The sequence below is a fragment of the Phascolarctos cinereus genome, unplaced genomic scaffold (genome assembly GCF_003287225.1).
Source record: "Phascolarctos cinereus isolate Bilbo 61053 unplaced genomic scaffold, phaCin_HiC Scaffold_1;HRSCAF=81, whole genome shotgun sequence".
Taxonomy (NCBI): Eukaryota; Metazoa; Chordata; class Mammalia; order Diprotodontia; family Phascolarctidae; genus Phascolarctos; species Phascolarctos cinereus.
In genome coordinates this window covers 27005454-27027587 of record NW_027555514.1, presented here as the reverse complement: position 1 = coordinate 27027587, position 22134 = coordinate 27005454, and the positions used below count along the sequence as shown (strand labels likewise).

At 42.3% G+C, this 22134-nt stretch overlaps 2 protein-coding genes across 12 annotated transcripts in view; both read right to left on the bottom strand.

The window, feature by feature from the left end:
* NEK10 (NIMA related kinase 10) overlaps positions 1-11272 on the bottom strand; it is a 242095-nt gene extending 230823 nt beyond the window's left edge. For all 8 annotated transcript variants that reach the window (XM_020993333.2, XM_078151319.1, XM_078151323.1 and 5 more), the window contains exon 1: positions 11090-11272. The gene's annotated coding sequence lies outside the window, so the exon portion shown is untranslated. The remainder of the gene's footprint in view (positions 1-11089) is intronic.
* A 1870-nt stretch (positions 11273-13142) lies between these two features.
* Positions 13143-22134, bottom strand: part of SLC4A7 (solute carrier family 4 member 7) — a 121645-nt gene continuing 112653 nt past the window's right edge. For 2 of the 4 annotated variants that reach the window (XM_078151308.1, XM_078151305.1), the window contains exons 24-26: positions 19516-19623; positions 18622-18702; positions 13143-17556 (exon numbers count right to left, since the gene is read on the bottom strand). In XM_078151308.1, the coding sequence (XP_078007434.1) occupies positions 17475-17556; positions 18622-18702; positions 19516-19623 (271 nt within the window). In that variant the 3' untranslated portion in view covers positions 13143-17474. The remainder of the gene's footprint in view (positions 17557-18621; positions 18703-19515; positions 19624-22134) is intronic. The other 2 variants (XM_020993179.2, XM_020993181.2) reach the window with 2 other exon arrangements.

Here is a 22134-nt window from a genome sequence, read left to right as displayed (position 1 = left end):
GCAGTCCTAGTTGGCTAGAATGTAGACCACCACATAGGGAGAGAGCAGGGTGAGCAAAGGCTGGAAGAATGGGTTGGGCTCAACTGCGGGGTCCCTGAATGCCTGGCAAAGAACTCGAAAATTTATTTGCTATTAGGCAAAAAGACTTAATGGATATTAAGCAATCTCCAAAACCATGAGTACATAAGGATTTAGTTTCAGAAATATACCTAGATCATAGACGATCACATATGGCAAATTTAAAATTTTCCCTCTGAATGAAGACTACTCAAAACGTCTTAGAATGGGAAAAGTTAAAAATTACTCTTTAATTTCCAAAGACATAACAAGCCACATTTGTATATAAACCTAAAGGTGATACACATTTACACATTTCTAAAAGAAAAAAAAAGACATTTTCAGCACCACCACCTTCTAAAGCCATTAACCCCATGCATGCGACTTTGTAACAATCTGCCATTTGCTAGGAGGCAAATCTCAACCCATTTTTACATACAGTAAAAGATAACCAAACAATGTCAGGATGCTGGCTGATATCCAATTATCCAATTACCGATCACAGCTCTGACTTGTTGACTTCTCAACAGGAAACTAAGAATTTGAAATGATTTCAATTCTCATAAATAACAACTGGAATCATTTCAAATTCTTAGTTTCCTATTGTCCAAGGACATGTGGGTTACTTAATGCTGAATAAGTCCTCTGAGATGCACACCTCATTTGCTGATCGTCTCTGGGTAACTGCAGTGTAAACATGTATGACAGCCAGAGAAATCCACACAGCAGTAAAACTGCCTCATTACCAGTAATCAATAGAAGTTGTATAATGCAAACATACTTGGGAGATAATGACATGAGAACATTAATATTTGTGGCATTTAAATCCCTAAAGGAAAGGGCTCTTACTCCTTTCTGAAACACAGCCAGTTGCCTCTTTTCAGAAGCTACTTGAGTAGTCTGGCCTTTACTAAACAAAAAAAGAAATTGATTAAATGGTACATGCCACATTAGGCAGGCATTCAGATTTCACAAAAAGGATCATGCATTTAGATCACTGTTTCTAGTAAATCATATTAAAGGAACTTCTAGTCCCACGGTTTCTGGATGAATTTACTTGAACTTAAATAAAACAGGAAATTTACCCAGAAATCGCCAACCTACATGACTGGTTAAGGGGCAATCATAGCATTAGGGGTTTGGCAGGGCTGAGGCCCATTGCTTTGGGGTATCAGCTGGTGAAGTCACCTTCACTGTATTCAACAATTCACAATCTTCGTGTAGCTTGTTATTCATGTAGTCAGACTGGATAGAACAGCATCTAATGGGCATGCCTATGCGTGTGCGTGTACGCACACACACACACACACTCATGCACGTACATTCTTAGATGTCAAAGGCTTCTCAAATCTGGAAGTTATGGCTTCCCATACATAAACAAATTTATTTCCTACATTTTACATGCAACTGATGTCCCACAGCGTCAGTCCTCCTGTACAGGAACACAGGTCTAGAAGAGGAAGGGACCTCAGCGGCCATCTAGTCCAATCCTCTGATTTTACAAATGAGGAAACTGAGGCTCAGGGAGAGGGTAAGTGATTTGACCAAGGTCACACATTGAGCATCAGAGGGAGGATTTGAACCCAGATCCTCTGACTCCAGAGCCACATTATAAAATGGCCAATGAAATGCTCTTTCAGTCTTATAATTTCATATTTTAATAACTGTCATAAAGATTTATTTCAGGTTCTCCTTTGTTATTAATATTTGACAAAATACGATTAGAGAGGAAAACCTTAAGTTAACGTAAGATATAATTCATACAGACTATCTAGAAACAGGCAGGTGGTGCAGTGGATAGAGCTCCAGGCCTGGAGTCAAGGGGACCTGTGTTCAAATCTGGCCTTGGACACTTCCTAGCTGTGTGACTCTGGGCAAGTCACTTCACCCTGTTTGCCTCAGTTTCCTCACCTGTAAAATGAGCTGGAGAAGGAAATGGCAAACCACTCCAATATCTTTGCCAAGAAAACCCAAATGGGGTCATAAAGGGTCAGACACAACTGAAAAATGACTGAACAATCCAGAAACATTAAAAATACATTAAAAAGTGAACTGATTACTTAGGAGATTGTTTTTTATCGATTAAAGCACTCTGGAAACAAGGTCTGATCATACAAGTACAGAGAGTGCCTAGCCCCTGGCCAAATTAATTGTGCTTTGAAGCAGGAGCACATCTACCCCGTAAGGAATCCAAATAAATAAATGAGAGCTATTCTGGTCAATTCCCCTCAATATCAATTATGTTAATTCTACAGCAATATGATCGCTTGGCGGTGCCGGTTCCAGGGCTCCTTGGGGTTCCCTCTCTGACACCTGCCGCTACTGCTGCTGCTGGGGGGCGAGGGGAGGAGAAGGCCTGTTCTCAAGCCGGTCAGCTTCTTTTGGTTCAGCCGACGAGCATTTTAAAAAGGAGGCCAGACTCAACAGTGCTTAAGTGCAGTTTACCACAGGGACTACCAAATCCTCGATGGGGGAGGAACAGAATGAGCAGGCATTGGCCCTTTGCCCAAGCATGATGTAAGAGCAATAATGATGGATATTTATGTCCCACTCCCCCAGCAGGACCTTGGGGCACCTGATAAACATTCACTCATTAATCCTCAGAATGCCCATGTGAAACAGGTAGGTGGCACATTCTAACGTGTGTTTTGTACCAAGGGGAAACAAAAGCACAGTTTGATAAAGAAATGGCCACCAGCCAGAACGTGGCAGGGATGGCACTGTGAACTCACCATCCAATGGCTTGTCCAGGGTAGTTAATTTTAGAAACTGTTTATTTTAGAAATTCCTACTCTAACGGATGACCACACCAGTGGGGGAAGGACTCTGGAAAGAAAATGTGCTCCACAGAAGACTCCAATCACATTACCATATACTGTCATCACCCACCAGCAAACACTTATTAGGCCCTTCCTGGGTACCGGGTACTACACTAGGTGCTACCGACAAAAAGAAAACAAAGAGTCCTTGCCCTCAAAGAGCTCATACTCTAACATGAAAGACAAGCACACATATGGCTACTAAGTAATGCTGGTGGTGGGCTGGAGGCATTAACAGGCCTGGGGAATAGGAAAGGCCTGCTGCGGTCTGAGCTGAGCCCTGAAAAGAATCGAAGTCCAAGCGACAGGAGTGAGGAAGGTGTGCATTCCAGGAAGGGAAGACACAGTGCAAAGGTGTGGAGACGGGAAGCGCGGCTGAGTCAGGAACAGCGAGGCCAGTCTGGCTGAACCATGATGGAAGGATGCACAGTAAAGACAGAAAGGATGGGGGCAGGCAGCTTACGGAGGGCTCTGAATGTCAAAATGAGGAGTTTATATTCGATCTTCTAGGTGACAAGAAGCCACTGGAGTTTACTGGGTAGAGGTCAGACATGCCATTGAGGACAATCGCTTTGGCACCTGAGTGGAGGATGGACTAAGGAGAGGCATGAAGCAGGGAGACTAGTGAGGAAGCTGTTGTAATAGTCAGCTAAGGGGCACCACAGTGCACGGAACACCTGGCCAGGTGTCAGGAAGACTCAGCTTCATGAGTTCAAATCTGCTTTCAGACACTTACTGGCTATGTGACCCTGGGCAAGCCACTTCACCCTGTTTTCCTTAGTTTCTTCATCTGTTAAATGAGCCAGAGAAGGAAATGGGAAACTACTCCAGTATCTCTGCCAAGAAAACCCCAAAGAGGGTCATGAAGAGTTGGCCATGAGTGAAAAATGCCTCAACAACAAGAAATTGTCTCAGTCCAGGTAACAAGGTTCATGACTGTGTCAGGGAAGGGGATGGATGTGGGAGCTGCTGAGGAGGTAGAAATAATACTGGATACATGGGGCGAGAGAGAACGAGTACTCTAGGGTGTCCCCAAGGTCGTAAAGCCGCGTGCCCAGAACGTGGGAGCCCAAAGCAGAGATCACGAAGTTCAGAAGAGCAGTCTGTCTGTTTGGGTAGAGTGAGAAGTCCCAGCACATCACTCTACTGTATTGATTCTCTTTATAGTCATCCTCTATATTCTTAGACACGCACTTGTCTCCTCCTTAGAATGTAACCTCCTTACGAGTAGAGACTGTTACAAGGGCCTTTGACTGAACCCAAACTTCACATAACAAATCCCCTTAATGAAAGGATTCATTCTGTAAAACTTGGACTAAGTTGAAAGACCATATCCAAGGACCTAGAGGGCCGTGTGTGGCCTCGAGGCTGTAGGCTCCCCACCCCTGGATTAAGCTCTGAGTAAATGCTAGCTGACTGACTGGTGTAAAGTTTGAGATCATTGCGGGCATCCACCAGGAAATGTCGAATAGGCAGTTGTAAACATCAGCTTGAGCTCAGGAGACAGACTGGGGTTGCGTACATAGATCTGGAAGTCATCTAGGGAGATCTGATCACTAAACACACAGGAGGTGATGAGGTCACCACCTGAGAGCGTAGTTCAGATAGGTCAGAGCCTTGTGGTACATCCGTAAGTTAAAGGGAGAGGATGGATGGGGAAAGGAAGGAAAGGGGGAAGGGGAAAGGAGGAAAGGAAAAGGGGAAAGGGGAAAGGGGATGGGGGAAAACAGAAGGGGGAAGCATCTATTATAGGCCAGGCACTGCCCTAAGCATTTTTTAATTATCTTCTCATTTTAGATATGAAGAAACAGAACCAAGAGAAAACAATTTCATAAACACCCAAAGAAGAGAGAGTATCTGGAGGGGAGGGTGGTCAACAGTGTCAAAGCTGCAAAGTGGACCAGAAGGATAAGGACCAAGAAAAGGCCACTGGATCAGGGAAACAGGACCTAAGGAAGATAGTTCTGAGGAATGATGAGGTCCAAAGTCACATTGCAAAGAGTCAGGAGGGAGTAAGAAGTGGGGGTAATGAGTGTAGACAGTTTATTTCTAGGAGTCTGCCTGAGAAAGAATAGAGAAATACAGGAGAAGAGTTTTCAGGAATGGGAGAGTCTAGTCAGGATTTTTTGAGGATGGGGAGATTTGAGAAGGAGCCAATCAACAGGGAAAGACTGAGAGGGGGACTGAAGGGGATGACTGTAAGAACAATCTACTGGAGAAAATGGGATCAAGGATAAATATATAGGGATTGGCCGGGGCAAAGAAATGGACCACCTCTTCCTAAAAGTCTGGAGTAAAAGAAGAGGCGGTGAGAGACGGTATCACCCCATCCCCCCCCAAAATGGTCAACCTCCAATTCTCTCCTCAGATCACAGCGTCTTTGCCTCTCCTCCCCCCACCTCACTCCTCTACTGACTTTTCATCCTCAATTCCTGCCTACTACCCCAGGCCATAACCCCTGGGTGCTCCCCACCTGCATCCCCATCTCCCCATCTCCACATCTGGTAGTTGTGCCTCCATCCTCCCCAGAGCTAACAGAATAATTTCCTTAAGGCCCAGGTCTGATCATTTCAGCCTCCAATGGCTCCTTGCTGCCTCTAAGACCAAACACAAGCACCTCAGTCTGTCATTTAGAACCTCTGGATCCCAGCCACATTGGACCAACAGATGTCCCCCCATGGCCCTTAGTCCTCTTCTTCTCTTCCTGCCTTCACTGGAGTGGGCTCCTTCGTTGGCCTTGCAGAATCCCCATCTTCCTGCAGGACTTATCTCATGCACATTTCCTCCATAAGCCTCCTCTCATCCCCAAGTAGCGTCTGTTTATCTGCGTGTGTGTTATACTCCCTTTTGTAACAGATTCTTGAGGGTACAGACTGCCTAGGTCATTGAGGGTTTAAATGAATGGCTGGGATAACACAGGATGTATTAGATGTGGGACCTGAACCCAGAGCTTTGTGGCTACCAGGTTAGCTCCCTTAAAAAATAATTATAATAGCAGCTAACATTTATATGGCACCCACAAGGTGCCAGGCACTATGCTAAGCACTTTATATAACTATTTTTTCATTGTCTACCATGCTATGACACCTCTCTATGGACACCACAGGCCCTTAATAAATGACTGCTGAGTGACTGTATGCAATTTGTAAATGCTTGTTGAAGTCACTGATGAAGAAATGGTGTTGGGCATGACTGATACTGAAGTCAACCTTAACTGATCAATTTTCAGGAAATATGCAGCATGTCACCATCAAAGGGGGTCCTGAGTGTGATGGCTGCATGAAACAGCAGGTGTATGAAAGAGGGGAACACCCAGACGGTGCGGGTGGGGGATATGATGGCCCGGCCCACTCACAAGGCCTAAAGTAAGAGGCAAATGCCCCAGGACGCTGGACTGGGCACTGAGGGTGGTGGAAGGAGCCCTCAGTCCAACGCCTATCTCGGATCCGTAGAGCAGAGACACTTTGTTCAAGGCATGTAAAACTTCTACCTCTTCATTTCCCTCAGTAGCAAGGGGAGAGGTGGGGTTTCTGTTTCCTTCCTGACAAGAGGAAAAAATGCTTTGTAAACTGCTGAGTGAAATATAAATGTAAACCATCATTATTATTATTACAGTAGTGATATCCTTAATAAAAACTCCAGGAAGCCCAAGTGACCCAATTTTATTTTTGCACATTGTCCACTCTACTTGGATACAAGAAAGAAAAAAAATCAGTAACAATCTAAGAGAAGGTTATTAAAAAAAATTTTTTCATGACAAGGCCTGGGATCAGACAGATTCATTCCAATCTCCTCTGCCTTCTTGGGGTTTCTAAAGTACCTGACAAGGACCATTTTCCAGACTTATTCATATAATTCACTTTCACAAATTCTGGAGTTCATTCAAACCCAGACCCAAGAAGCTTAAAATCTGTGTCTTCTGTGAATCCACACAACACACCTCATGCCAGGAATATACTCTCTCTTCAATTCCATCTCTCACATTCCTCACCTCCCTTCAAAGCTCAGTTCTAACTCCCATCACCTCCCCTCTTCATTCCTCCCCTGTCCTCTCCTCCTCTCTCTTCTCCTCTCCTCCCCTTTTCCCCTCCATCAAACTCTGTGAAACCTTCCCTGAAATCCACAAGTTATGTAAGTTATATTAGAATGAAACCTGCATGTTTAGGTCAGACCATCAATATGTTAATTCATTTATCACCACTTAAATTGTGGGTTATCCAGATTTTCTCACTAAATATGTCCAAATGAAATAAAATAAACCAAAGCTAAAATAGAATATTGGCTAAATAAATGTAAAAATGAAACAAACATCTTGAAAAGTCATAGCTGACTCACAGGCATAAAAGAGGACAGATTTTTGTAAACATTTTTAATCTGGTGTCAAATAAAGGACAACTATGGCCAACAATTATCTTATTGGAGTAAATTCCATTATACAAATATGAAGTTGTAGTTAGGCTTTAAAGACTTTTAGGTCTAAACTTAACAATAGTAACTTGTGTTTCTGTCATTGATGAAAGGGAAAAAATACACAATGTAACTTGCAGGGAAAGGGGAAATCTCCATGATAAATTTTCACACACTTCTTTTAAAAGCCACCTTTAGAAGCTGAACCATATCATTTCATTATCCAGCCTTAGCAGACACAGCTGTTAATAAAATCCTGAAGTACAAAAAAAAAATCCACAAGTTATGAGAGCTCCCTCAATTTTCCCAGAATTTCCCAAGTCTACTGGAGAAGGAAATGGCAAACCACTCCAGGATCTTTGCCAAGAAAATCTCAAAGGGGATCACGAAGCGTCAGACTGACTGAAAAGTGACTGAACGACAAGAAGTTTAGTTGTATTGTTATATTTATTCAACCAATAAACGACAGGCCCAGCGCTGGGTGCTGAGGACCCAAACACAGCACACACAATGCCTACAAACATGGAGCTTCCAGGAAGGTGTACGCACACTATGTGAGGCACCATGAACACTGAGGACAAGCCCTGCCCTGGAGGGGCTTACAAGCTCCAGGGTGAGAAGGGGCCTAAGTTAAGGAACAATCCAGGAGATGCCCCAAGGCATCATGAACAATTGGGTAAACAATTTGGGCCAAGTTCAGAAGACGTTAAGTTCATTTTTAGCTTAGAGGGGCCAGAAGAAGCTTCATGTAGGCGAAAGACCAGAGCTGGGCCTGCCAGGAAGTCCAAGATCTGGAAGGCAAGGGAACAGTGGGAGCCAAACGGACTACAGGACCTCGACAGCCTTTCCAACAGGAAAGTTAAATGCCTAAGTCATGTGCACAGGACACAGTCTGTCCAAATCAGAGGTTTCAGGCAAATCACAGGTCCTTAGAGCTGAAGGGACCTTACCTATCATCTAATCCAATGCCTTCATTTTTCAGATCTGAGACCCAGACCTAAGTGACTTTACTTGCCCAAGATCACACAGCTAACAATTCTCATAAACTTAGAATGACAGAGTCCAACGCATCTCTGGGATCATCTAGTTAGGAAACTCGGGTCTTCCGGGCAATCCAAGGCCCCTTCTTCCACAGGAGGCTGGGAAGACAAGTGTAGGAACCCGATGGGGAGACACTTTGAATGCAACATCAAACTACATCCTGCAAACCAATGTGCCCCACTTGTTTGAAAACTAGGGATCCACATATGGAACACAAGCTCACCAGAAAATCCAATTCCCCAGAACAGTATCTTCCTTAGAGTCGTATGTCAGGGTACCACCATAAGAGAAGGGCTGTGGAATCCAAAGACCTGCCTTCAGTACTTCCTAGAAGGACGACTTTGGACAGGTTACTCTACTGAAGCTCACTTGCTTATCTGTAAAATGGGGTTTTAAGCCTGTTACGAGAAAAGTGTTGAAAACCTTAAGGGCCCACAGGAATGTGAATCACCAGCTACCATAACATGAACCTCAATAATCTGGAATTTGCCTGATTGCTGTTTAAGGAGCAGGATATGTTTTGTGGAAACAACCTCACCCGAAACACAAGCCTTTAGCATAACCCCTAAAATGCAGCACTGGAGATGACTCCAGGGGAGCCAACAGGTGCAAAACATGTTCATGGAAACCAAAACCTGCTTGAATAGCGGCACTGGGACACCACATTTGCTGCAAATGACAAGGGTTTGAAAAAAGTGACAGCAGCCCGATTTTCTCCCCTCCCCACCGGACCCCATAACAGAATCTCAAGGGGCCATCTAGTCCAACTCTCCATGGAAATGATACTCAACATTTGGTCAAAGGCCTCCAAGACAGAAGAACCCAGCTGCCTCCTAGGGCAGGCCATTCTACTTTTGGAGAGCTTTAAATAAAAGTGAGGATTTTTTTTCATTTGCACCAAGTTTAAATTTGTTTTTCTGCTATTTCTACCTGTGACTCCTAATTCTGCCTTTAGAGACCCAGAAGAGCAGGTCTCTTCCTCTTCTGTGCCCCCAGGCTGCCCCAAGGCAGGCTAAACGTTTCCTGTGCCTTCATCCAGTCTTCACGCAGCATGAACACAGGACTCTTAACCAACCTGGTTTCCATCCTCCAGATCTCTCCATCTTATCAATGTCCTTACTAAAATGTGGAGCCTAAGAAGGAACCCAGACTTGGAGATGTTATTGAAACAGGGTCATGTGAGCCTCAGGTTATCACACTCCTCCCTTTATAACCAAAGACTGCAATAACATTCTTAGCAACTGGATCCCCAAGATCTGACAAAGTGCTATGGAGCTGTGTGCCCATCATCTTGTACTCATGAAGGTGACTTTTTGAACCCAAGTGTAGGACTTTTTATTCATCCTTATTAAGGTATCTTCTATTGGGCCCACTGTTTCTAGCCCATCAAGGTATGTTTAAAACCCGTCCTGATACACACCATCTAGGATTCTATTCAAATCACAGATAAAAATGTGGAGCCACATAGGGCTAAGGACAGAGCACTTCGGCCCTTCAAGGGAGACTTCTATTAAGGTTGACAGGGAACCAGTAATGATGCTCAAAAGCCACTCAATTTTATTACTCAGTGTACACCTCTCCATCTTTTCTACAAGAATAGTATTCAGGATTCTGAAATGCACTGCCAAGAACTACGTTAACTATGTCTACAGAGTTCCCTTGATCTACCAATTGAGTAACCTTATAAGAAAGGGCGGAGGGAGAAATGAAGACGGCCTGGCCTGTTCTTTGGTCCATGCAAATCTTTGAACTCACAAATCTCATTATGATAACCACTGGTCTCTTTCTTACGAAATCCAATGGCTTTTTTTTAAAGTGAATTGTACATTTGTTAAAACAAAACAGAACATAATCTTGTATTTTCCCCCTCCCCCCACGGTTAATACCGATGTCCTCGGGGATTATTTCAGGTGTGACTTTTGTTCCTACATCACCTCAAACTTCTGTGGTCTTTGAATTGTGTCTGATTTTTATGGATTTTCCCCCTCCCCTCTTCTGCTTTCAGGATGTCAGATGACAGGCAGGGTTTCTGTATTTAGCAGACACTTGGCCTCCTTTAATTTTTTAATTCTTCTGAGTAGGAGCAGAGATGGTTTTAACATTCTCTTTGTGCCCTCGACTGGCCCACGGTGGACACTTCATGCACAACTGGCTTCTGAACCGAGTTTTTCTGCCCTCCCCTCATCCCAGACTCCTAAAGTAAATGCTTTATTTCCCCCTATTCTAACTCACTGAAGACCCTTCCTGGCCAGTCCGTCTTAAAATTCCTCGATTGCTGATCCAGGGTCTTTTTAAATCACTCAGGGTTGAATAGAGTCCTCTGACCCAGTTCCCCCTCCTCCTGATGAAGGGCTCACCCCTACCCAGAGAGGGCACAGGTGGGGGGGGGCAGGGCGGGAGGGGAGGGTCCGGCCTTTGCTTGCTGGACGAGCTCCAGGCCCTTCCGGTGGGTCGGTGTGGCCACACCAGGCTAACGGTGGGGAAGGTCAGACTCGGCCCTGGGCTGCCCTGGGGTCTGGACGCGCCCCTCTCCCCACCTTAGCCTGAGCGGCCCGAACGCGCCCCCAAGCATCCCGCAGACTCCCGCCTTTGGGGCCCAGAAGCGTGCTAGTTGGCTCCTGGAGCCCCGAGTGCCGAGGCCAGAGCCCAGTCTGAGGAGCGGAGGGCCGCACTTCCCCCCGCCCCCGCAGGCCCCCGCCTCAGTCTCCTCCTCGGTGCAGTGGGTCTGCGCCCCTCCCCCTCCGCCGCCGGCCAGCCCCACTCACCTGGCGCGGGGGAGGACGCCCTCCTTCAGGCAGATCCGCCGCTCGCCATGCTCGCCTAGACGCCGCCGGCCCACCTTCCTCCCTCCCCGGCCCCGGGCGGGCCTCGCTCCCGGCCGCCGCTGTCCCTCACCCCGGGGGCGCCGCCGCCAGCGCCGCCGTTGGTTTTCAGCCAAACGCCACTTCGGGGGCCACCAACCGGCGCGAGCCGCACCAATGCCGAGGCGTCTTCCTCCTCTGGGCCAGCCCCCGCGGACCAATCGCGAACGAGCATGCTGCGGGGTGCGCGGCGCCATGGCGACGGGTGACGCTGGCTTCGCGGTTGCCATGGCACGGCGGGAGCGCGCAGGTTCCAGGCCGGCCCAGCGGCCCGGGGAGACTATGGAGGTGGCGCTCTGGGGCTGAAGGCCCCGCTGAGGCTCGGGCAGCACTGAGGCTGCGTCGGACAGGCCTCCGACCCTCCTGGCGCCCCAGGGGGTCTGCCTGAATCTGCGGCGGCGTCGGAAGCTGCTCTCGCTTGGGCCGAGGGTGGGGGTGCTAATCTACCTCCCGGCACGTACTTCTCCCCAGTCCGACGCGGCTTGGGGGGGGGGGGGCGGCAGAGCCAGCATCTTCTGCATCCCTGGAGCCTCCTAGAGATGCTCTTGAGCTAACAAACGTGGCCTCTTCGAGACGCCTACAGCTTTCCCATTTGGGGAATGGGTAATTTCATCAGGGTAAGCAAAAGCATTTATTAAGCGCCTACTATTAGCTCGGCGCAGATGCAGCCCCCATGTCGCCTGATTCCGTACCCTGTACTAGCGCTTTCTCTAAGAGATTTTAACTTTTTTGTTTCATGGACCTCTTTGGCTATCTGGGGAAGCCTATGGACCCCCTTCTCTAAAGTTTTCAAATGCTGAAAATATAATATATAGGATTACAAAGGAAACCAATTCTATTGAAATACAGCTATCAATTTTTTTTTAAGCCAAATTCATGAACCAGAGATTCCTAACTCCTAAGGCTCCCTCCCTTCCATCTACTCTATAACTATTTTGGTACATGTGATCTCCCCCCGTTCTTGGAAGGCAGGGACTGGTTTTGTCTTTGTATCTGCTGGGTTAGCACAGTGCCTGGCACATGGTAATCTTTTCATAAGTCTTCTTAATTGATGAGTGGGAAGCCATTACCCTGCTACCAACCCAGTGGATATGGATACGGCCTAGCTCCCTGACTTCCCTGTAAGCTGTTGGAGAACTTATTAGCATGCCAAAGTCCCATCCATAGGAAATAATCAAAGGAATGGCAAAGCTCCATTCTATCAGAGAGATCACTTCGATGGAGGGCCAGCTTAGTGCTCGGCTTTGAAAGGCTTCGATAGAAGCAGAAGCAGAGAGGCCTTCCAGAAAGAGTGCACGCTAAGCAGGCAGCAGGTGAGAAGGCACAGCAGCCAATACAAGCAAGCATGCGCAATCAACTGATCACATGCCTCAGTATGTGGCAAACAGAAGGTCCAAAATAACCTTCCTGACTAAGAACATCTCGATGCCCAAAGCTGAAAAAACGTAAAGAACAAACCCCTCCCTCAATCAGGGTGACCTGATTCTTAATGAAATCTCAACCTTACCACCGGTAAAATTAAAAGCTATGATGAAATCCTTATGCTCTTGAATCCTGCCTGACCTCTAACATCTAAGTAAACCCAAACACACCCAAACCTGGAGGCTAACAGGCAGTAATGCTTCAAAGTCATGAAACTAAGAGAAGGTCTCTCACAGCAAAAGATCCAAGTCAACCATTTAGGTTCTGGGGAATCTTTGGGGGCTTCCATGCAACTCCCAACTCCCTAACCAAAGGTGGAAGAAGGCCTCTGGAGGAAACGGTAGTGCCTTTTCCCACATCTATTCCTCATCCATCTCTTGGTTCCTCCTTTCTAAATTTGTTTGGGGGAAGGGGAGAAAATCCATATTCATTTTCCTTCACCAGCTTTTTAGCTCATCTTCCAAATTCCATGCTCATAATGGATTTCCGAAAGCCAGAATTAAAATACAAATTAAGAAAAAACAACATTCAACAAAACAGTTCAGTAGACTTTTATTGCTTTTGTCAAATTCAGTAACATTTCAAAAAATAGTTTTCTTCTAATAATTATAAAACAAATTTGAAAGGCAGGATCTTTCACATTATAGACATGTTGGAGAGACGTGTACTTCATACAAACAAAATATCAGTTCTACACTTAGAGTTAAGATTTACCTTGCGTTGGATTTTATTATAAAAGAAAAAATGCTATTGTAATTATAAAAGTCATAAAAAATTTGAACCGTACTGTGTAATTACACATTACCAAATAGTATATAAATGAACACTAAAATTCAATTTCTGTTCACTTAAATGTGTTGAACATTAGAAGACATCCCCCCCCACCCACACACACACAGAAAAATCATATACAATGTATCAACAAAAAACAGGTACAAATACCAAGTGAATCACTGTTTTAATAAATTTGATTTAAAAAAAAAAAAGGAAACTAGGTGTTTAACACATTACCCCAAGTCAGCTTAGAATTTCAGAATGTGCTAATTTAATAAAAGAATCTTTATCCCATTCAAACTAATGGTTTTCCTATAATTGACACTTATTTTAAAGGTTATCAAATAAAAGCACTTTATATTAAAATATCACTAGACAATTTTTGCATTTAGAACACTATTCCAGACTCCCAATGTCCCTGAAGTCTTAAATGTACTTTCTAGAAAATAAATTATTGTTGGTATAAAACAAAAGATATCTTTCACATTTGTACTGCATAAGATGTGAGCTACATGAGTAATTTAAAATGTTAAATTAACTAACATAAAAAGAGAATTAGAATCATCCTGGTATTAATGGCCTAAACATGTGAAATCTGTGCATTTAAAAACTATCACCATTTAAATTGCTTAGCACATTTACAGAACTTATGTACACAATATAACCCCCTTTAAAGTAGCAAGCTCTCCTATTATGCCCTCAATTTCAGATAGATTTTTAACAGAACTTCGAACCTGCCCCATAAAAGGGAAAGTTACTGTATATACATATAAATGCATTTTGGAGCTTGAGGAAATGTTTGGCTAATTGAATTGGCTGATGTTTTTGACTGGTACAGAAATATACTTTTTAAAATACCTGCATTAGTGTATTTAAATTAAATCCTACAAATTTTGCAAAGACTTGGCAAGTATGAGCATTTTGAATGCCACTGCTTTTTTCTTCCTTAAAAACATACCAAAAATAAAAAACCACCAATAGTTTAAAAGACCAGAACTATCTTGCACCCTCCCAAAAAATCGGTTGGGGGGGGGTGAATGATTGACTTCAGCATATCTACTAAAACTAAAATACAGAATCATCCTTTTATGATGAGAAAGTTTGTATGGTTAATTAAGAATGAAAGACTGTTCAGAAGATAGCTAAACCTCAGTTGTTCAAAATCTGATCTCATCACATTCTACATCTATGAAGAAAGAATCGAGGGAAGTGAGAGGAATGTCCTGAGGTGGCTCGAGCAGCCAGGTAGAGTCAGTAGCAAAAAGCTCCATTCCTGGCAACCAATGGCATCAAGAAAGTGCTGGATTATTTCTTTTCCTTTATTTTCAAAATGGACTACAGATTGGCTTACTTGTTTTGCAGCGTGAAGTAAATCAGTGCATAGTAATTACTACTGCTCATTTACACCCATTAAGGCAACATTTTTATCTACACAAACCAAGTCATGTCCTTCACTGCCTTCGAATGCATATTCCATCCATTTTTCTTTTTAAAACAGTGAAGGAAATAACATTTAAAATAAAGTAAATTAAGCAGTAAATTACTTAAACATGAGTTACCACTGGTCTTTTATGGAGTAATAGTATCAGATCATATCATTTGTCAAAGTAGTTTAGACGAAGAAGAAAATAACAACTATGAAGAACACAGAAAAATTATTTTGAATGTAAAGTGTTTTGAAATTCATGGTTTTTCTGGCACAAGGTAATTACTTTACATAATTAAACAAAATCACTAAAACACTATGATCCCAGGGTAATTTTCCCTTTAAATTTAAAAATTACCTCCAGTAAAATGGCCTGGATTATGAACCCTTTGGTGTCCCGTGTCCAAGTTCAGAAGGCTATGAAGAAATTCTAGCACCCAACACAAGATGTTTAAAAAGTTTTAAGATGAATAGCAAATATTTGGGTCTCTGTAAATGATTATACTGTTGAAAATAAAGAGGAATTATTTAAATGGAAGCACAGTGAGTTACAAGCACCATGGATAACGTTCTGTAAATCAATTGATGGCAGAGTAATAAGCACTCCTCCCTTATTCAGGAGGACCAAAAGAGATATGAGCTAATGCTGACAATGTGGCTTTCTTTAAAAAAAAAAATCTACATTTCTAACCTTTCATTTGAGGTGAAAATTATCCTTCTTATGACTTTTCTGTATTAACTAAAAACAGATAACACACCGAAGAAAATGTCTAAATAATAAAAGAGACGCATTTTTGTTTGTGCATTAAATAGCAGTCAACCAAGAAGCTTTGGATAGTCTGAGACATACTTTCACTCAATCACTGTGGCTGCCAATTCCTACAGCATTATTTCTGATGTGCTGCAAGTTCTATCCTCCACAGCCCACCTTCCTTACAAAGAAGCCTCGGACTATCGGATCGAGCTTGATTTTTGTGTCACTACCACCATTTTATACCTTTCAAGACTAACGTAAAACATGTTTGGTTTTTGTGAATTATCCTTTTGCCAAATCAGTTGCGCAACCCCATTCATCCAGTCCTACAGGTTTAGTAACAACAATATTTATTCATTTCATGTTAGGAGTTAACTCCAAACAAAGATTATATAAAAGATGACCAAGAAGATTTACTAGCGTGGATAAAAAGGAACTTAAAAAGACAAAGAAAAAAAAAAGTAGTAATCCCAATCATAAGTAGGTATGTCATCAATAGTCTGAGCTTTACATAAAATATTTAATTTCCTTGAAAAACACTAACATGGCAGTGTTTAATATCAAATCTGTGAAATCTGTCAACTGTATTCTTTCAGGGAATTAATCATAAATGTAAGAGAGCCCCAACTATTTACATTACCACATTTACTCTACTGTATATGCATTACCTTAAATTTTTGTACAGAATTTAATCTTTACACCAATTAAAATAAATAAAATGTTTAGAAACAAAACCAAGGTTAGCACTGTATTAAATATATTCTGTACAGTGGAAAGAATGGAAATGTAAACAGAGAATCCAAGGTAATTCTTAAGAGCCCATAAAGTAATACTGATCATAAACCCATTCCAGAATTCTGACTCCTGATTATTTAACCACACTTCTTTTTAAATGAAAAATAATCAAGAATTGAACCTGATACTAAACTAAAACATTCTAAGAAATTGAGAGCAAAAAATGCTTTATGGGATGAGAGAACATGTCTTTCACATGTTTTCCTAACTTTGACATACAAAGAAGAGAACAGCAAACAGGTATATGGTGCTCTACTGTAATCACAAGGATTCATGAAAAAAAAAAATAAAGACCGCAGTAAAGCCTAATATGTTTCAAACTACTGAAAATAGTTGTTTTAGAGTGTCTAAAATATCATTATGAGCAGACAGAGTAGCTAACACTGGTATGGGGGTAAAAATATATTTTAAAATCACCTACATTTTTACTTGAGTATTATACTGGAAAACAGAGGATGGATTTTTTGTTGTTGTTACTGTTCTTTATATCTTAAAAAAAATGAAGGTCATAAATACAAATGTTCTAATAAATATTTCACATTTACCTCTATGGCTAAAAATCCATCTCTGGGGAATATCGACATGGCCACCTGCATAAAGAACTCACAAAACCAGAGGAAAACCAAGATGCCATTTGTCATCTAACAGGCATGCTATGTTTTGTTTCATAAAAACCAACAAAAAAGCTTCACTTTCTTCCATGAAACTCAAAACAGTAATTGGAGAAAAGGTGAAATTTTTAAATAACTCAGGTTAAAATTCACAGAGAGCTCTCAATAATAAATACATGGACAAGTATAAACTAAGGTTGATTAACTTTTGGTACACATACAGATTTTTTAAGAAAAAAATACACTTATGCTTTTCCCACATCTTCCTATTTCAAAACTGGAAAATAATTTTTCTAACAGAATAAATATTCAAAGGATAATTAATAACTATGTACCTTACTCACAAGAGACCCACCTCATCACATATACAGTCATTACTGTGCTCATAACATACAAGTCAAACACTTTCAAAAGCACGGAGTCATACTTTGGTGGTATGGTAGCCAAAAACAGTCTATACAAACACACAGCACACACATACATAACATAATTCTTCTTGGTTTAGTTCTATAACGAAGTTTCAGCATCCACATATTTCCTTGTAGGTTCATCTTCCAGATTTATTTTCACACTCACTGGTTTTTCTGGGCTATTTGAAACAAAGAATAATAATGAAGGGTTTAAAAATAGAAACAGCAAATTTTTAAAATGGTGACACTTAAACTATCAACAATCCTTCATAAAATGTAAAGTTATTTTTGTATAGGAAACATTCAACAACTTGAGGCTGCCATTATCACTGTGAACTAATGATTTTGGCTACTATTGTAGTACTGTTTGAGGCTAATTTAATAACAGTAAATCTTAAAGTTGAAAAGAATATTATTAGGCTATTATTCCTGAATTGAATCTCTAATACTGTGTATATATGGACTGACCAGAATGAAGGAATTAATGATTTATTATTTTTAAAGAGCAAAAAAAAGTTTACAACTAATTTTTTTTATCTGCCTGGGAAGGAACCCCCCCCCTCCCCAAATCCTTCAATATACACATAGGCTTGATTAATAATTTTTGTTAGATTTCTGTACTCAGTAATATCTAACTTTGACTGAAGGCTGATCAATCTTTTAAAAACTGAATCTCTGCACTAAATGTTCAAAAAGTTATTAATTAAAAGATTTAAAATATTATATTACTAATGAATCATAGTTGGAGGAATTCTGAAAACATAATAGGTAAAAAAATAATAATTTTCCCAAATTCAATTCAACTTGGCAAGTACTGTGCACAGTAAGCACATATATGCTATACTTTTAAGGCATAGAAAACCAAGTTTTAGAAGTGTCCAAAGTGCACCACCTTGTACAATATGGACTGAAGTATAACACACACACAAAAATCCAAAGAGTGCAGACATGTTAGGACACTGCTCTCACATACACGTAAGCAGTACAACACATATTTATAAGGTACCATGCTGGGGAAAATGACTTGCCAACCCCGATTATAAAAAAGTCTGACAATACTCTGTATGCTTTGTGACCAAAAATGTCCCACTCCCCAAAAAAGTGAAACTTTCATGAGAGGCAGACCTGGATGTGATCAAAGGTAAATGCAGGATCTCAAATATTTAAAAATGTATAAAAGAAGACAAGAAAGAATTCCCCAGTACCAGGATTTGGTTATCTTTTACAAGTAAATGTGCACTTACCTAGGGGGTGTCCAAATGGGGCCAAAATGTTGACTGGAGGATGAGAGGAAAGGTGAAGAAGGAAGGATGAGCTGTAAAGAGCTAAGAGGCAAGTGAATTCAGTGAGGGTTTCAGAAAAGAGAGCAGGAATGAGGCGTGAGCTGGGACAAACAGTCCCCTACAAGAGACTCGGGAGCACAGACAGGAAAAAGGTGAAAACAAAAACAAGTGTGTAGCTAGAAGGAAAGAAACTCAGGATATGCCGGCCCAGGCAAGCCAGCCAAGTAAAACTGGGTAAAGAGGGAAAATCTTCAAAGTCTAGGCAGTTACTTCCTGTGGACAAAGCCAAGAAAGAAATCCACCAGGCTAACAGGTTGAAGCAGCTGCCATGAGGGCAGTTGTGACCTCCCATGAAAGAGGGATTAGAAAAGCAAAGACTCTACTTCTCTGGGGGTCCAAAGGCCTGCAAATGAGATTTCAGCCAAGAACTGCAAGTGGAGGGAGAGAGAGGCCAGCAAGAACCATGACCCCAGGGACTGGAGATGCTTCCTACTAGAAAGGGAGAACACAGGGGATGTTGTAACTACGTGCCACTGAACAGTATGAGAACATACTCCTGGTATGTACCTCAGCAGATATCAGACTACAGTGGACAAGGAGCTATTGCCAGAAAAGAAAATACCTTAATTGAGTCACCAAGGCTCTAGAGATTCTCCTTTCTTTGCCCCTGGGGTGGTAATACCAGGAAGTGATCTAAAGAAGCAGGAATGAGCACGTGGAAGTCAGAGAGAACCCGCTTATAGCACAATGGCCCAAAGAGTGTGTGTGCATATGTGTCCTTTCTCCTCACACCATCACTGAAGTCACGGGTAAAATGCTACATCAGAACACAGCCAAAGAGATGATCATAGCTACCTCATGCTCGGCCTGGATGCTCTGGTGCTCTCGGTGCTCATGGCAAGGGCTCTCCACTGGGCGGTTTTAGCCATTTCATCTGATATGTTAACAACTGAAGGATCAACGCTGGAGAACAAACACACTTCTTGGTTAGCATGTGGTACCCGGCAAAGCGCAAATACTGTCACCCAAACTACCTATAATGTTCACAAGGAAAAAAGTCACCGATGCACAATATTATTCTAAAACTATATATAAAAGCTCACAATTATCTTGTAGGATATCAAAGCCTAGATAGTTATGTTCCTAAATATGAAAAATATTGCAGGTTACTTGTGTCACTGTATTCTCTCCTGCTTGGGCTACCCTTGAGGCAACTTGTTCAGCAGTGGGCACCACACTTAAGGAAGGACAGTAATAAACTACAATGTGTCCAGGAGGACGGACAATCAAGGTGGTGAATCCAGGGCTGCAAATCAATGCCATTTAAGAATTATTTGGAGGAAATGAGGAAGGGAAGAAAGAAGGATTATAGCCATCTTCAAGAATTTAGAAGTCATGTGTAAGATTAACTACACTTGTACTGCTATCTCAAGGGGCAGAATTTGAAAAGAGGCTTGAATTGAGACTTGATAAAGGGGAAAATGTCCTAACATTCGAGCTATTCCAAAATGCAATGGGCAGCTATGGGAGAAGAAGCATTTAAGCAAAGGTCAGATGGTCACTACAGTCCTTTCCAATTCTAAAATTTTAGGAATCTATTAAAGACAAGGATAGACTACACTATTCTAAAACAATATCATCAAATCTCAAATGTTTACTGTCTCTCATTGCTGAGATCAGCATGCAGGGAGCACTGACACAAAAGGACATCACAGACTGGATCAAGTATTGAGGTTCACAACAACAACCCTTCATGAACTTGGGAAGGAGTCTGAGGAATGAGAAAGCATGAAGGGAGGATGACCAAAAAGTGCACAAAGAGCCAGGAAAAGCGTCAGTGCACAACAACTCACGGTATGTTATGAGTGCTACCCTTTGTTGATCCCCTTTTTAGAATCATCATAACCTATGTATTAATTTAAATTTATCTGCATCACAACAAATATGAATATTACAGTATTTTCCCAACAATATTTTGAGAAAAGGATTGGGAAATCTTCCAAGGTGAGTTTATTTGGAAGAACTACTTCAAGATTTTTAGTACAATTTAGACATCACAAAGGATCTGGAAAAGTAGAGTACAAGACAGCTACAAACATATATAAATGAAGTTGTCAAAATTGAACCATGAAGTTCACAAAAAGTGTGCATTTAACTATGCATGTAACCAGAAGATGAAAATAATTTGTAATTTCCAGACAAAACAAGCTGCAAATATAGATGTTGAAGAGCTAACTAGGAATTCCCTTTTCCAAATTTAGTAATAAAATGGCAGGCCAGTCACAGACACTTATTTAGAAGTCATTTAAAAAGTCAAACTTAGGGCAACAAGGTGGCACAAAGGATAGAACATCAGCCCTGGAGTCAGAAGGACCTGAGTTCAAATCTGGCCTCAGACAGGTAACACTAGCTATGTGACTCTGGGCAAGTCACTTAACCTCAACTGCCTTGCAGAAAAGAAAAAAAAATAAAGTCAAGCACATTTCTTACAATTTAATGAGCATGATGGAAGGAAGAGAGTTACAGCTGCAAATATGTGGTTTCACTACCACAGTCAATGAACAGGTTCAGAAAATTTACAGCTCTGCTCTACCTTTGAAAGATAAGCACGGGGGGGGGGGGGGGGGGGGGGGGGGGGGGAGGGGGAGGGGGAGGGGGAGGGGAGGGGGGAGAGGAGAGGGAGGGGGAGAGAGAGAGGGAGACACAGAGAGAGAGAGACACAGAGAGAGAGAGACAGACAGAGACAGAGAGAGAGAGAGAGAGAGAGAGAGAGAGAGAGAGAGAGAGAGAGAGAGAGAGAGAGAGAGACACTTGACACAAACGTTTGCCATCAAGACTTAGGGACCTGGTTGTAAAGGGCTTTCCTGTGGCTAGTAACACTGATTGCATCAAGCCAGAACACATGACAGCGCCTTGTAGAAGAGATCAGTAATAATTCACGAGTGTGGCCCAACCATCTCCAGAGAAAAGATAAAGTGGACAACAAAAGTTCACTGCACAGATCACCCTATACAGTTGTATGGACACCTAGAGAGTATGTCTATATGCATGTTTATCTTGGACAGACAGTCCAGAGGGCAGAGCACAAATGTGCTTTGAGTAAGACCTAAACAAGAGGCGGAGAAAGGGCTTGATTACTCTTCAGGAAGTTACTAGGCAAATTCACTCCAAGCGTCGCATCAATTCAAAGGTCCATGTTTTAATACCACATGCAGTGTTTCTGGATACCAGTGAATCACGGTTATCAATAATCTCCAAAGAACTAAAAATGAATATGAGAGGGCAATGGAAAGGGCGCGCGAGCCAACAGCAATACATAAATCAACCTCAAAGAACAAGAGTGAAATGGCATCAAGTAATTATATAACAGGAACAGGAGACTGTTGGGACAGCCAGAGTGCACGGGTACCCAGCTGCCCACTGGATGTTTCCTGACAGGCGGTCCCATAGGTATCTCAAAGTCAACACATCCAA